At 36.6% G+C, this 16,772-nt stretch overlaps 1 protein-coding gene across 1 annotated transcript in view; it reads right to left on the reverse strand.

Annotated features, from left to right (window-relative positions):
- Positions 1–15,166, reverse strand: part of SLC25A24 (solute carrier family 25 member 24) — a 34,912-nt gene extending 19,746 nt beyond the window's left edge. Inside the window, exons 1-2 of the mRNA XM_026700430.2 lie at positions 14,516–15,166; positions 209–335 (exon numbers count right to left, since the gene is read on the reverse strand). Coding sequence (XP_026556215.1) covers positions 209–335; positions 14,516–14,698 — 310 coding nt within the window. The 5' untranslated portion in view covers positions 14,699–15,166. The remainder of the gene's footprint in view (positions 1–208; positions 336–14,515) is intronic.
- Positions 15,167–16,772: the final 1,606 nt, after the last annotated feature.

The following is a 16,772-nucleotide window of genomic DNA, read 5'->3' on the forward strand; positions in this document are numbered from 1 at the left end:
TTAGAGGATTTAAAGAACTCTTTAGTGAGTTATAATTTTTCTTAATTAACGAATGAGAAGATATTCATCAATACCTACATTTTTTAAAAATTATTTAATATTGCACAGATGAATACTTGTCAACTCATAGTGGCAATTCTTTATTATTTATTTATATTTAAATTTGCTCTCTTAACATATTCAATTAATGCCACAAATTGTATCCTACCATCATTATTTTTGTCCAGACTTTTAAATGCAAGTTTCATTTTCTTCTCATGGTCTTTAAGATAACGTGTAAATTCTTCAAAGTCCAGTCTTCCATCCTTATTAGTGTCGCCAGCCCTGAAAATTTTCTGTTAAAAAAAATATATATAGGAGATACATTATTAATGTTGTATGTGATTTCAAGTGAGTTCTCACTTTAGTTATTTCTATAGACTATCAGTAACTAAAGTAAATATTATCAAATGACTTACTCTAATGTCACTTTTTTCAGTAGATATGGTTTCAATGTAATTCCCATACATCAAGACATAGGGGGATATTAAAGCATGAACTGATATATTGGATCAGATCCAACATTTCTTTAGAATAGAACTGGAGAATCTAAAGTCCTAGCAAAAGTTGTTCATTTGTGTCCCTTAAAAGTTTGGGTTGTAGAATGATGGAAAAGAGACTCCAATAAAATTTGAAGAGCCATATTTCCTCTATGCTACATCCAGTTTTATTCTTTCCAACCAAGCAGGATGCTGGAAAGAAATTGTCTGAGAGGATTTAGCACTGTCTGTTAGTTAGAAGGACAATTCTGATACGGAATTGGGCAGCTTTCCATAATGCTATCAACTCCTCCATTCTAAGCCAATCTCCTAATCACGTGACCTGGAGTGAAGCGCACATAGCCCACTGGTAGTTCTGTTAGTCCTTCAAGGTAGCGTAGGCAGGAAACCAAAACCATTAATACTAATACTACTTTTACTACAAAGTTACAGAAATACTGCAGAATCCTGAATGTCTGAAAGCATGTTCCTTTCCTGCCTTTGCTTTCCAGAAAATGAGAGAGTACCTTCTAATGCACTTTCTCTATGCTCATCCTTCTTATGGATGTGGGTATCTCTTATCAAACCATTATCTAAGGTTCAGCTCTTCTTCCTGTCTCCCAAGATTATTTGGATAACCCATTATATTTTCCAAATACACAGCTGCACAAACATATTGAAATATAATATTTATTTATAATAAAGTTTTATTTGAGTTTTCACACATACAAAATACAAGTAAAACATCTTTTTTGAAAATAGCATAGTCCCGGGTTGAACTTCTTTATACAGACACAAAACTCAATTTCATGCTCTTTTTTGTGTTCTATTCTATATCTTATACTATTCTACATTTTCTATATAGTTTTTCCCCTCTTTTAATTTTTTCAATTTTATTTTGATTATCTCATCTCAATTCAAATCATTATATTTATACTTTTGTCTGTTCTGTTTCAATTTCATATTATCTTTTCTCATTCAACAAATTTTCTCCTGTAGTTACTAATTGGAGTATGACACCTTTATATCTTTTAATTACATCCATTCAACTCTTATTTAAACTTCAATATATACCTTAAGGTTATGACCTTCAATATAATACATAATACATAACTTCCTATCGAATTCTGCTTGGTACATTCTTATAATACACACTATATTCTTTAAAAAATATATAAATATATGTAATTATAAACCCTCATTCCATTCCAATTCAGTTCTATCATTAATAATTATTAAAATCTTAACATCTTTAACACTTCTTTTCAATTAAATATCATACTTCCTTAAAGACATATATAATCTCCATAATTAATTTTTGCCTTTATTTCTCTTCACGTTTTGTAAATCATTAAATATTCATTTTGTTACATTTGTTTATTGACAAGCATTCCACTGAATTACAATACTATTTTATCAAACATTTTAATCATACATTGTTTCATATTTTCTAAAATTATTTGTTTCTAATATAACAATACTATCTTATGTACCTTTGCAGAATCCCTTTTTCCATTAAATTTTCACCCATTATCTCTAAATAGGCCGTTTCTCTATATTTTGTGTCTGTCCTTTATAACTTCTTTTCCTTTCTTTCTTCCCTCATATCGTCTCCCTCCCCTTTATACCCCGTCTCTCTACTTCTAATTCTCTCTTCTGCATTTCCCTCTTCTGTTGCTTTCTGATTTTATACTTATTTTTCACTCTATTTGGGGGAGGGGGGAGTTGTTTTTCCCAATCTTAAACTTTCCACTTTCTTTCCCCTCTTTCCTCCCCCCTCCCCAAGATTGCTTGTTCATTAAAGATGGCTTCTTCTTTGTCGCAATCTTCTTGTTCTGCAGGCATTTCTTGTTGTTTCTCATAATTCAAAATCTCCATTTCTAAAAACTGAAATATGAAGTCAAAAGAACCTCTCCCTTCTTGTGCATCTTCTTTGTACTTTTTAAGTTCCATTTTCAGTTCTTCTAAAAGTGGAGCCATTTTAAACAGTTTTAAACAACCACCTGATTGATTTTAGTCATTCAAATACGATAACCAAAAATCCAGAAATCATCAAGTAATCCAAATAGTCCCAAGTTATTTCTTCTTATTTCTTTTTCCACTTTCTCTTCCTGGGGTTTTTGTTGCGATATTTCAATTAAAATGTATCTTTTGGAAGTCTTGTTGAGATTTTGCTGAAAGTTCTTTTTAATTCCAGGCAGTCTCCTCCATTCCAGATCCTGCCCTTTTATTCTTTTTCTCTCCTTTCCTGTTTTCAAAAGCTTTTGATTATTCAGAAATCTTTATTATCCCTTTGACTTTTTATTTTCAGCATTAAATGCCTATTAATGTCAAAGTGGATTTTTTTCCAATTTTTTGCTTAAGTCTCTTAGCTGTCAGTATAGGAAAAGGAGAAAAAAAAAAAGGCCAAATCTTTTCCCTTTTCTCTCTCCTTTGCAGCTTAAAAATCTTCTTAGGGAACAATGTTATTGTTTTTTTTAAATAGTTTCAATTCCAGGGTACCTTATTTGTTGCTTTTGCTGTTTGACCTGGTCAACCAAAACTTTGTCTTCTTATCTTCCTCCTGCACATTCTTTTCCGGTCGAGTTCTTCTTTATGGTGGCCATTTTTGACCACCGCTACAACCGCCTTTGGGAAAGGGAGTAATGGCTAGCTGGGGAGGAGAGATGGAGCTCTCCTCAACCCTGCAGGCAGTCTCCCCTTCTTCACCACCTCTACGGGGTGGCTTAGCCCCGAAACCAGCCAGCTCGGGGTGCTCCAGCGGTGAGCAGCTGAGGTTTCGAGGTCTGTCGCAGAGACGAGGTTTCGTACTGTCACCAAAGAAGCTCAAACTGGAAGTCGAGATATAATATTATTAAGGGGAAAGCATAAACACACATATGTACATAAACATACACAAGAATCATATTACTTCATTTCACAGAAGAAAATGCACCTCCTAAAGCCACTGATGATAAAGAAATGCAGTAAGTAACTTTATGGTTTTTCTAACCAATTATTTCCTAAAAATAGCCAGGTATATTCCCTTGGGAACACAAAAGGAGAGTATGGGCACAATTAGATACTGTAATCTTTTTTACAGTGATGATCAGCCAATTGAACAGAATTCCACTATATACACTAAAGAAGATGACCTTGATAGAGATATCTAAGCTCTGTTACTAAATCAAAAAGGCATGAAATATATCTTACAGGCAGAAAATATGCAGCAGCAGTTCAGAAAGACACCTCCCTACTTCATAAGAGTATAAGAAAAAAGAATAAGGTACATCACAATCAGACTTGCAGGTTTCTGCTATTATGGTAATTCTCAGTGAAAGTAGTTTTAGGTTTCCTATGGAATTGATTTCTTGGTCTATCTGGTGAGGATGATATTGCGTCCACTCTGATTTTCTTTTTTAAAGCCTTTCATTGCTTAGACTACATGAAGAACCAACCATCTGCCTCTTCTATTCATGTTTCACTGTTCATGTTTCACTAGTGATCTTGGCTGAAGGGGAGGGCAACCATTTAATGATTGGGCCGCCAAGGGTCACAATATAGGATCATGTAACATAGAGATGAGGGGGACTTAAATGTTCTCAAGGTATTTAGAGAGCTTCTCAGTTTTTTACATCATGATATAACTTATCTTAATATACTTATCTTAAAGTTGCAAGAAGCTATGCCATGGTATTTTAATATTTGTGATCAGAGGAGGGTTGCCCACTCTTAATAAACAACAAATGGGCTTCCTTGTTTTTGAATGCTCCTCAGTTATTTTGAGGTTTGCAGAGTTGTTGTCATTTCAGCACCAGTAAGAGATGCTTTTATTTCTACAAACATGATTTTTTCCCCATGATTTTGAAACATGCTTTTCATCTATTAGTTCAACCTTTATGCCCTCCAAATTTTGAAAACTAACATTCCTAAAATTTGCCATGCTGGCTGAGAATTGAGACTTGATTTAAATTTATTTGAAGAGGAATAAGATGCATTTTTAAGTGTTTTGCTTTAATATTATCCATCAGTTGAGAAATTAATTTGAATGTTGACATATATTTCCATAAAAAAAAATTAATAGCCTCATGCTTCTCCGATTATCCTCCCATTCACATTCTTAAAGAGTTACACTCTCCTTGTATATATGCTTTCTACTTAACTGTTTTGCTAACACATTATCTTCTGTGCACTTAAATGCATCAGAAACAGCACCTTGGTGCAACATTTTCAAGATGTAGTCCTTCACAAGAATAATTCCAGTAATATTTCAATGGATTTAGCTATGTTGAGGGATGTAATATTTTAACTATCATCTGTTATTTTTGCTCTGCAGCTTTCTATCTTATCAGCAACACTGTCATTACATTTTTAGAGGTGCGATAAGCAAGGAGTTGTGTCAAAAAGCAACATAAAGTTGAAATGGCCTGTCTTGACAACATCTGAACATTCTTCACCTCTGACTAGGTGGCACATTACTCCCTTCAAAGCTTGTCAAACCAGCTTTGCCCAACTTACTGTCTTCCAGATGAGGTGGAGAATATCTCCACAATATCCAGCCAGTAGAGGTAGTCCTCAACAGACGACCACAGTTGAGCACAAAATGTATGTTGCTAAGTGAGAAATTTGTTACATGAACTTTGCCCCATTTAACGGCCCACATTTGTTAAGTGAATCACTGCAGTTGTGAAGTTAGTAACACGGCTGTTAAGTGAATCTGGCTTCCCGACTGACTTTGCTTGCCAGGAGGTCACAAAGGGGAATTGCAAAAAAATACTGGTGGAAAATAAAGGTTTGGATAGAAGAGATGGTTAACCAGAAAGTAGAGTTCAGACCAGAAACGTTCTTACTGGGAATTATTAATGAGAAATACAGTAAAGGAACAATATATTTAATGATACATATAATAACAGTTGCGAGATTGGTGTATGCCCAAAACTGGAAGAATGAAGATACCCCTACAGAACGTGAAATAAGGAAAATATTAGTCTGTGCAGAGATGGACAGGCTAACTTTAGAAATCAAAGATAAGGGTGAGACAGAGTATTATGAAGCCTGGAATAAAATGTATTAATGGCTAGAGTCAAGGAAAAAGAAAGAAAGAGTTGACACTTTATAGGAATGAAAGCTAAAGTTTTGTAAACCAAAGACAATGGAAAATAATGGACAAATATGAGATAAATGTAAATAGAAATAATAAGCAGCTAGCACTATATTAATAACATAGGGAAAAAGGAAATTAACTGTTATGTGTATCTCTATACTACAGCTTGTATGGCCAAAATGATGTCCAAGAAAGTTGCACTGTGTTCCATTGTTTTTAATGTTTATTCAATAAAATTTAATTTTTAAAAAACCAAAAGGGGATCACATGACCCCCAGAACAATGCAACCATAATAAATATGAATCTGTTGCCACGCATCTGAATTTTGATCATGTGACCTTACGGATGCTGCAACGGTCGTAAATGTGAAAAATGGTCATAACAGTTACAACAGTGCTGTTGTAACTTTTAACTGTCACTAAATGAGCTGCTCTAAGTCAAGGACTGCCTGTGTAGGTTTGTGATCCAATAGGTCCTGAGCCTATCTGCAATATAAGCAGGCATGGGAGCAGCTGGTACTTTGAAAAGGCAATGCCTACAAAACCCAATGAAAGTTCCAGCTTTTATTCTTAAAAGGGCAGGACAGATTTATCAAACTTTAGCCTTATACAAAACAATATGTTAACTAACACCAACAAAAAAAACCCTTTTAAATTAAGTATCAAGGAATTCAACATTTATCTGACAACAAGCTCAGATACAAAAGAAAAGCACTGAACTTGTGAATACATTAGATTTGTACAAAATGTGGTAAATATTTTATTTATTTTAGAAATTGTATATTTCCACCTGGCACACAGCAATTCAAGGTGGCTTACAAGGACATAAAATGCAATATAAACAAAATAAAAAGAAAAATAATAAAATATAGTAACACACAAAGGGTGATTGGTAAAAACTAAACTGATTTAATATTATATAATGTAAACAGCCTAAAATAGCATGCACTGAATTTCCCCATCTTCAAAAATGTGAGTTTACTTATGTTAAAGAATCAAGCCCAGCAATTCTTTACTTACCTGACTAGTTCAAACAACAATGCTAATTACCCTAATAAATGTTAATACTAATATTAATATGTGCCACTGATGTATTAGTTGTACAATATCTGGACTGCAAAAGTCTATCAATTCCTAGATGGAAACCAAATTTAGAGTCTTCTGTACGTCTTTGCTCCCATCAAATAAATGTGCCAATTTCTGCACCCCAAATAAGTATTCCATTCTATTCTAGTTCTACATTTCAAATAAGTGTAACGAATGAAAATCCAGAAGCAGCTTGAGACTGAAACAAACAAAACATTCATTAGAAAGTTACTGATTCAAATTCCATTATAATCAGTTGTGAGCTCTAAATTCTAATTCAGCATGCTATCTAAATCACCATCTACTTCTGCCATCTGGAGGTCCTTTGCTATTTCTGATAGGAAAACATTGCATGAATTGCAGAGATAGCTTGGTGAAGGATTGCAGAATTCAACAGGTTTGGTTACATTACTACAGAAAGATCAGATTACTGTGGATATCGAACATATTCTAGTTCATACTAGTTCACATACCCACTCTACCTGAATATGTAAATAAGTATTCCACCATCTTATCATTGTCCCATGTGGTTCTTTTAATTGCATTCTATGGATTTGACCAAGCATATTGTATGAATCTGAGGGAATTGTCATTTCCGGGTAGCACAAAAGCAGAAGATGGAACCACCCAGGTAGTTTCAAATTGTGGTTCACACTAAATGTGCATAGCAATTGTTCTCTGCTTTATATTTATTCATCTAGTCTATTTATACAGCAAGCTGCAACTCTAGGTAGCTACTGATGGATTAAAATGAATACCAAAACAATACACTGAACAATCCCATGACACAACTGAGGCCAACCCATAAACATCTCATATCAAGGCATTTCAGACTGACTTACACCCCAGACCAGTGCCCATGGAAAAAGTCCCTTCTTCAAAGCCAGCAGAGTTAGGGCAATCCTAATCTCAGGGCATAAACTCTTCCATAGGGCAGTAGCCGGGATAAAGAAGACATGCTTTCTAGACATTCTCAAATGCCACTGTCATACAGATCCTTGTTGGATCTCTTGTTCTTTGATGACCACAGACAGTATTTAAAGTGCTGTATACAATGCTTTAAGTCACATTAAACAAATATTGTGTAGTATCCAGGGACAACTGTATAAACAAACTATCAATGGGAAAAAGAAACATGTATTTGCTTCTTTATTATATTTTTATTAGACATCACTTGGATTTATGCTTCAGGTGGCAAAATGCCCAGGTAGGACCATTACTGATTCTGTTATTTCTGTAAGTAGGCTACTAAAAATTATGAATTCATATTTTCTCCTGGAAACTTTCTAACACAAAATGCTCCTTTCTCGTGTGTTTGTAAATCTATTCAACCTATATACCACTTCATATATCTCATTGTTTTAGTGTACTTTAGATTAGACATGCAAGTGTAAAGTACACATATCACAAATAAGTTTCCAAATGTATTAATCACATCATGCCAATCTATTTATGAGCAAGCCATGATTCATTAAACTGTCTTTAGACTGAACTTTGTACTGAAGCTCATCATTGATTGAACAGATCTGACTCTATATAATGAGTTTAAATTCTTATAATAGGCGCCTCGTGAAACTGTTAAAGTTCACTTTGTTCTTATGATTTCAGAAACAAGACCAAGGGCATTATAAAAGAGGAAAAGAGCAAAACTGGTAAAATGGTATTCTGCTCCAAAATAATAAACAATAAATATACTTGAGAGTGTAATAAAATTGTACTGTATGTGCATTTTTTTTTCCTACGAATCACCAAGAAAAAAAAGAAAGGGAGAAGGCTGGTGGAGTATTTTTGCCAGAGATTTATATTTCCTGCAATAGCTTATGTTTAAAATATTTTCTCATGCTTCTTCTGTTTATAAAATAGTTTATAAGAATGACACAAATGCACAGGTAGCAACATACATTGAAATATTTTAATTTTGTACTTTCCGCCCTAATCCATTTGGGATTATGAGTACCTTATGATGGGCTGATCTAATATAGGTAGTCCTCAATTTACAGCCATTATTTGGCAACTGTTCAAAGTAACAATGGCACTAAAAATGTGACTTATAACCAGTTCTTGCACTTAACAACTGTTGCAATGTTTCCAAAGAGTCAGAAGAACAAAATTCAAGCACTTGGCAACCAGCATATATTTATGATTGTTGCAGAATCCTAAAGTCATCCATGATTGGCATTTGTGATCTTCCCAGAATAGAATATAACTTTATTACAGTCTTAGACCCGCTATAGGCGTCACTACTTACAATATATAACAAAATAGTACTGACACATTATAATACATTAATAGTGGATAAAAACATCCCTGTTAAGAAAATACATGTTTTCAAACAGTTAGGGTCACTCCCTGGTTTATATGAGTGGAGAGCCAATAAGTATGTGTGTAAATATCATTTTCCAAAGATTGTTCTATCTCCAAAAATTGGCACAAATTGACAGCTATAATTCTGTAACCATTTTTTTTTCTTGTAGACATTGCAGCAACACAGAATTTTGCCACTGTACGCGTAATAACCAGATTTGAGTTCTGGAGGAGACAGCCTACATAAAAACTGTCTGCCCTCCCTGGCAATCTCTCTAGTAAGGGGAGAATATACAATGACCTATAAACTCTATGTAACTCACAGTGCAATAAAACATGTGAGATATCTTCAATTTCTCCTTTACCACATATACATACCTGTTCTGCTATTGGTGTTTAATAAGAGCCCATAGGAGCCCAGCTTGTGGTCTATTGCCTGTTTCCAGGGGGAGAGGTAATTATCAGTCAGTACTAGCAGGGTCAGTCCCTCTGGAAATGCATTTTTAGCCAATGAATGAATGATCATCATCTTCCAGGCTCTTACCTGAATTTGAGGCATGCCTGTCTCGATTCTTAACTGGGGATTTGGAGTTCCTTTGGGTGCAGCTAAGATGGCTCTCAGGAATTTGGTTTGTATACTTTCTACTAGCAAATCTTTTTTTTTTCAAGGATTCCTGTTTGTGCCCTATAGAATTTGTGCCAATGTTTTGGCCTCAAAAAGTTTTAAGGCCGCAGGTACTAATTGCCCTCCACCAGTGTAAAACAAAATGTTTAATTGCATTTGAGGACCTATAGGCTGTTTGCAATGTGTGATCCAGGAGTGCCTTTCACTTCCCTTGAGTGGAAAACCACCCCGACATATCTAAATGTCCTAACCTGTTCTAAACTATGTCCTTCTATTTTTCAGGAGTATTGTCTAGGTCTTTTAGCAAAAACTCAAACTTCTCATTTGACAGTTAAGGACCCGCTTATTCTGTCTACAATATTCAACTGTTGTCGTAACTGCTCTCTTCAGTCCTATGGGACTTTATGAAATTATAGTAGCAGCATATAGGAGAATTGGAATTTGACGTTGTGCTACATTAGGAGGATGTAAATCAGAGTTCTGTAAAAGATCAACCAGGGGGTAAACATAGAAGTTAAAAAGGGAGCAGGACAGGATGCAACTCTGCCGTACCCCTTTTTGTACCCTTACTGGACTGGTTAAAGTCCCTTGAGGATTACACCTCACTTTCAAGGTGGAATTAGCATACAATTTTTGTATGAGGAAAAGGAGGCATTTATCAATGGTAGCACATTTTAATTTCTCCCAGAGCGTGTTTCCGGATATTGAATCGAAGGCCTGCTTAAAATCAAGGAAGGCCACGAAAAGAAAGGATTTTTTTTTATTCGTGTATTTTTGAACCAGATGGTGAAGGACCAAAATATGATCCACAGTTGATCTTCCTTCTTGTTCATCTTTGATTATCCCCCCGGAAATTAGCCAATCCTGAAGTTTATAGTTTAGGTGTTTGGCATACAATTTACTAATAACACTCAGAAGGCTAATAGGTCTATAATTGCCTGAATCATTTCTATTACCTTTTTTTATAAATTGGTATGATAATTGCTATTCCCCAATCTCTTGACATATGACCCGTTTTATCTATAAATGTAAACAGAGATGCTAAAAGTGGAGCCCACCAACTGGCATTATTTTTTTATTATTTCTGGCAGGACATTGTCAGCACCTGGTACCTTATTAGCCTTGAAGGTTCTGATCAACCGGGATATCTCTCCTGGTGTAACTAGGGGCCAGTAAGGAGTTTGGTCCAAACTAATTTGGCTCTCTTTAGTTACATAGTCGGGGTCTGTATAAAGCTCTCTAAAATATTCTTCCCAGGCATGAATCGGTACCTGATTAGTTGGGGGTAGCTGGGATTTTCCCAATTGAGTGATCTTCCCAGGGGCTTACAAGAAGCCAGCCAATGCAGAAAGATGAAATCACTTAATATGTGATTTGCTTAATAACCGTGGCAAAAAGATATAAAGCCAGGTGTGACTCACTTAACAACTGCATCACTTAGCAACAGAACTCCTGGTTCCAATTGTGATAAGCTGAGGGCTACCTGTTCCCCAAGAGAACAGAAAAGATATTGTATGTGCTCTTTATATGTACTACTCGGGACAAATTGAATTCTACCTACATATAAGTGGTTCTCAACCTGTAGCCATTTGTTTAGTGACCATTCAAAGGTACAACAGCACTGAAACATGACTTATGACCAGTTTTCACACTTACAATCTTGGAACCCCATGGTCACAGGATCAAAATTTGTTCACTTGGAAACTGGCATGTATTTATGACAGTTGCACTGTCCTGCAGTCATATGATCACCATTTATAACCTTCCCAGCGGCTTCTGACAAGATTCACTTAATGACTGCATGATTCACTTAACAATTGTGACCAAAAAAAGCTCATAAAATGAGGAAAAACTCACTGGACTCAAGTGTGGCCATAAATTAAGGACTATCTATATAAGCCTTTGGCACCAAATGTAGATGGGTGAATCTCTTGGGTCTAGTTTAAAAAAATAGAGTTCAACCTGAAGTCCGCCCATTCTGTTTTCAAATTATCTTAAGTGTACTAAGACACACTGACATGACTAGCATGATATGCTGCTTATCCTTGATTAACTGAGCTATCAATCACTTCCATGCCTAGGTTTAGTGAGCAATGAATCATACAGGCTGGATGGACATCCCATGATAGACCAAAAGAATTTCATGAATTGTGGATCAGTATTATACATATCCAGCCCATGCACTCTTTTTATAGTTCCAAAGGTTATTGGAAACTCAGAAAACTGGGTTAATTGGATAAATTAGGGCCATGGGCAAGGGTACTGTGCCAGCATAGCATAAGGACTCCAACTTGAGTAGATGTGATCTTGGAAAATCTGCTGTCATCCTCTACAAAGGCCTTATGTTGCCAACTATAAGTGGGGATCCCTTGCTATGTTCTGTGACCATTGAACTGGTTTCATGATCAAAACAGCTAAATTGCACAGGTCCCAATGTACAGCTGATGCAACTCTTTCATCAAAAATATTTTGATTTGACTAAAATATTTATTTTTTTAAAAAAGAATCAATCTCAAAGCAACTTCCTGGAAATCATGTTCCTCATATTCCTATGCTCTTTGCACATTGTGCTCAATCTGGAAGCCTTTTTTTTTTCATTTTGTTGTTCCCCTTTCTGAATAAATATCTTCTAACTGCATGTACCTCCTCTGTTGTTTCTAATTTTCTCTGGCATATTTCAAAGCATTTTCTTCCTCACAATTTTAAGTATCTCCAATTTCTGTCTTTTCTGTTCAGCAAACTGAACTCACATCAAAATGATAATACTCACATGATGTCACAATGCAAACTTTGCCCTTACATGCTTGCGTCTTGACATCTGACAAAAGGGAAAGTTTCTTTTGCTTTATGTTGTTTTGCTATTATGTAAATGATCGTTTTTATGCAATAATTCACTTCATGTGACAAAAGTACTGTGTTATTTGGGCCACCATAGTCAATTTGCTTTAGAAATCTGAGAACATGCCAAGCCATCATCCTGCTAAAACCGCTTGAACATTTTCACACTAAACAGTTTCTTCCCTCACTCCGACATTTATCATTGGGTCATGCAGTGGTTCTAGTTGTATGTCCTGCCTCCATGCCAGCAACAGCTGCTACTCTTACTAAGAGATCAAACCATAATCTTGTTCAAAACAAAAAGAAATAAAGTTGAACAAATTAAGTTAAGCTGCTGCAAAATCATCAATCCTAGGACAAACTTTTAATGTAGGTAAATCTATACATCACAACGTAGCAAAGAATAATAAAAGTTCATGATGCCACAAAGTATTCTACCACCTTCTCTGCCGTGGTAACTGTGCATCTTAGAAATCCAGCTGTAGACAAGATTGAGAAAGACAGATAATGCTTTCACTATACAGAGGACATGAGACAAGAAAAGAAAAATGGTTTGAGTAACATTTTGCTTAAGACTAAAGTTCTACAAATGTACAGGCAGTCCTTATATAGCAATTGTCTCATTTAGCAATCCTTTGCAGTTATGGTGGTGGTAAAAAAGTAACCAATCCTCACGTTTAGAACATTTTTAGTTCTATAAAGCTGAAGTAAGATTGTAAACACAATTGCAGTTTCACTTAGCAATTGCTTTGCTTAATGACCAAGCTGCTGGTCCCAATTGTGGTCACTAAGTGAGGATTACCTGTATGAGTCCATTTGTCAATGCATTTGGGTTACATACAATTCAATTGGTTTTCGACTAGTTCAGTGTCTTGCTTTATGCAAATTCACTTTATGTCAGGTTTTCAGGGAATGTATTCTTAGCATGAAGTGAGGGAATCCTGTGTGGAAGTCACAATTTTTGTGTCATGATGTAGAAATCCATTCAATCTTCAGGCTTATTCTTTATGGAATCCATCTATCATTGCTTAGCTATCACATGTGACGAAAGCCCATCTCTTTGGACAAAGTGATATTTCTTCCACGTTTGTGCAGATAGGTATATTTGGTACCATACCCCAAAATGATAAGTTGTCTATAATGAAGGTTATTATCTCATATCTAGCAGTTTCACAATTGGTAACATTGATTAGAGATGCTATGGCTAATCTTCGGTGTGTGGATATTATATCTCATCTCTCATTTACTATAAAGACACTGATCAAATAAAACTTTATTGAATTATAATCTATGAACAGATGGTACAGTTACGATAAATTGCCTTCCTTTACAGCTATAATCCAAGAATAGATTGTATCAGATAAGGTAAATTGCTTCTTCTTAAAGAAACACATCTAGAAACCTCCTTCAAGAGCTATTCGGTTTATCACAAATTCAGAATAACTGTTGAGGTTGTCACATGAAGTCTACCATCAAATTTCTTTTTTTAAAAAAATTATAAATACTGGTTATTTTCTTTTTCTTGGCCATCTATGGTTTCCTGTCATTTGCACACTCCACTTTTCTTGCAGTTGTCTTGTTTTTCCTGTTCCCTCTTTTTAAGAGTGAGGAACCACTCACATTTTACTTACAGTCCACTGGAACGAATCAGCTGTTCTCACAACCTGAATTCCACAAATTCCCTATGAATGGGAATTGCCTGTAACTTTTACAGCAAAGAGCCACGTCAAGGCATAAAATAATGTATAAGGAAGTAAACCTTCTAGGGGAAAAGTAGGGCCAAGGAACAATAAAACTCTTTAAAATCCCCAAGTGGAATGAATGGGGATGAGTGGAAGGAAGGCTGGCGCTTTTTATATATGTATATGTATGTGTGTGTGTGTGTGTGTGTGTGTGTGTATGTATATATAAATCTTGTATTGAGATATGTGAAGGTTTACACACCAGCCTTCGGGTTTCCAAGATTTTCCTTTATGAGGGGTCCAGAATCCAGAAAGAAAGAGTTACTCCCGCGCTTCTTTTCCCTCCTCCTCTTAAAGAAGACTTATACCTTACACTCACCTTCTCCGCGTCGTCTCCCAGAGGGATGCCCAACTCCTTAAGGCCACTTTGTAGCTCAGCAATGTCTACTCGACCATCCTGGTTGCGATCTAGTTTCTTGAAGAGGTTTTCGTACCTCGACTTACTTTCGGGCGCTTCACAGGCAGCCTCCGGGAACACAAAGCCCCCCCAAAAGCGGAGCATTGTGCAGTCTTAAGAATTTTTAGTCAGGAAGGTTAAACAACGAAAGGGAGATGAATAAGCAGGAAGGGAGCCAAAACACGATCCACGCAAGGGCCCAATCGTAAAAAAAAAAAAAATCTAAAGGCCTTGGCGTTATGGCCAAGTCTTTTTTTAAAAAAAATACCGTTGGCTTTTTGCAGTACTTGGGAGGAGCCATCCAATAACAAAGACGACGGGCGAGAGGCAACACCCCAAGAGGGAGCAGGAAGGGGAAGAGCTGGTTTCTCCGGGTTTGCTCACTCACGGCATAGGAGGGGCTTGGTTCCTTTGGCCTCCTCTCTACGTACATAAAGGAGCAGAGTTTGCAGGAAAGCAAATTACGCAGTTGGGGAGCCCGCTACAGTCTTTACTTCAGCCCGGGGAGCCCGCTACAGTCTTTACTGTAGTCTTTGCAACTGTAGACATAACAAGGCGCGCCACTTTGTTTCTGTGTGTGTGTGTGTGTGTGTGTGTCTTGTCTCTCTTTTTTTAAACGCCCGAACCTGTGGCGCGATCGCGTTAGAGGTAAAATCCCAGGGGATCTCCGGAAGATTTTGCCGCCGAGGAGAGATGCCGCAACGGTGGCATCTTAAAAGGGGCTCGCCAGGGAGATGCGGGTCCAATTAGAAATCGCGCTGATTCACCTGGAAAACAATCGCCTTGGAGCGAGCGCGGCTTCCCGTGAAACAGAGCTACTTGTTTCTCCATCGTGCGAAGGCTGAATCTTTTTTGACGTTTGGCTTCTGCTGAGTTTTGAGGTCTGGGATTTGGAACATTTGCGCGTTTTAGTATGTCTAAGATGACGTTGGCTGGACCGCTGTGTAATTTGTTTCTAAGCCTCCCTTTGGTTATCAACCTGATTGTCCCCGCATTTGTTGAATTGCGAGCGATCTTGCTTATCGAGGGTAACAGAAGCTGCCCAGGTAGCCGCAGGGCATGGTCGAAAAAATCAAGATAGTGACCGCGGCGGGGCGAACGAAGCTCCGCTTGTTGTTTATATCTTTTTTTTTTTTGACCATACCCTGCGGACACCATTGCGTAGCGCAGAACATCTAGAGATCCGAGATTAAGAAAGGCTGCGTGGCGGGCAGATATGTAACATGCAGAAACTAATCCCGTTGAATTTTATTTGTTTGTGAACGACAATTTTCAATAGTAAGAGTAATCCTATTGGATTACTAATTGGATAACAGAAGTGGGTCTTTAACTATGATTAAAAGTGGCCTAAGAGTAAAGTGACCTAAGATTACAGGAGGATCCCAAAAATTCAGTTTTATCAATCCTTACATAAATATCTTCACATGTGTGTTACACACATACCAGTATCATAGCTATCTCCATACCTACATTTTGGGGGGTGAAAACTGAAAAAGGGATTGAGCAGAACATGTGCCCAGTTCTAGGGGCTCCAGTAAGAGTAGGTTCTTCAAGAAATGAATGGGTTCAGCATACATTATAGCAGGAAAAGCTTTATAATAATGTATATTTATTAAGAAAATCAATTTCATACCCTTGGCTATTATGAAGATTGCAACTAAAGGAATTCCTAGAAAAATGTGAGGGGGGCAGATAATGACAAACTATTCAACCCCAAAATGATAAACTATGGTTAATAAACCAATTCAAAGTGATGTAATTATTATTAAGAAAAGGTTAATGGTTATAAACTGCTTCCACAATTTGCCCCATCTGACTGGCTCAGAAGAGGCTGCAACTGGTGAAGGAGTTGTAACTGTGCAAGTGCACTCCTTTATCACAGCCATCACTGCAAAACCAGTGACAACTAAGGATCAAGGAGAATCTACTTATTTGAGCAGAATGAGACCCCCATCCAGCACACTGAACTCCAGTTTCCTACAAACCAACAGCCCCTCTGTTCTGTATGGATTTAAGTTTAGCTTGTTTTCTTATAGCAGAGTTAGAGCAATCCATAGCTCTAAACAAATTGGTAACAAAAGACATGTTTTTAGAGGCAGAAAGCATCCCCCAATCTTTCTTAATAGCCCACAGCAGATGCCAGCACTTAAGGAGATAAAGAGATTATTGAAAGAGGAGG

The sequence above is a fragment of the Pseudonaja textilis genome, chromosome 3 (genome assembly GCF_049901715.1).
Source record: "Pseudonaja textilis isolate UNSWEBS1 chromosome 3, rPseTex1.2, whole genome shotgun sequence".
Classification (NCBI taxonomy): Eukaryota; Metazoa; Chordata; class Lepidosauria; order Squamata; family Elapidae; genus Pseudonaja; species Pseudonaja textilis.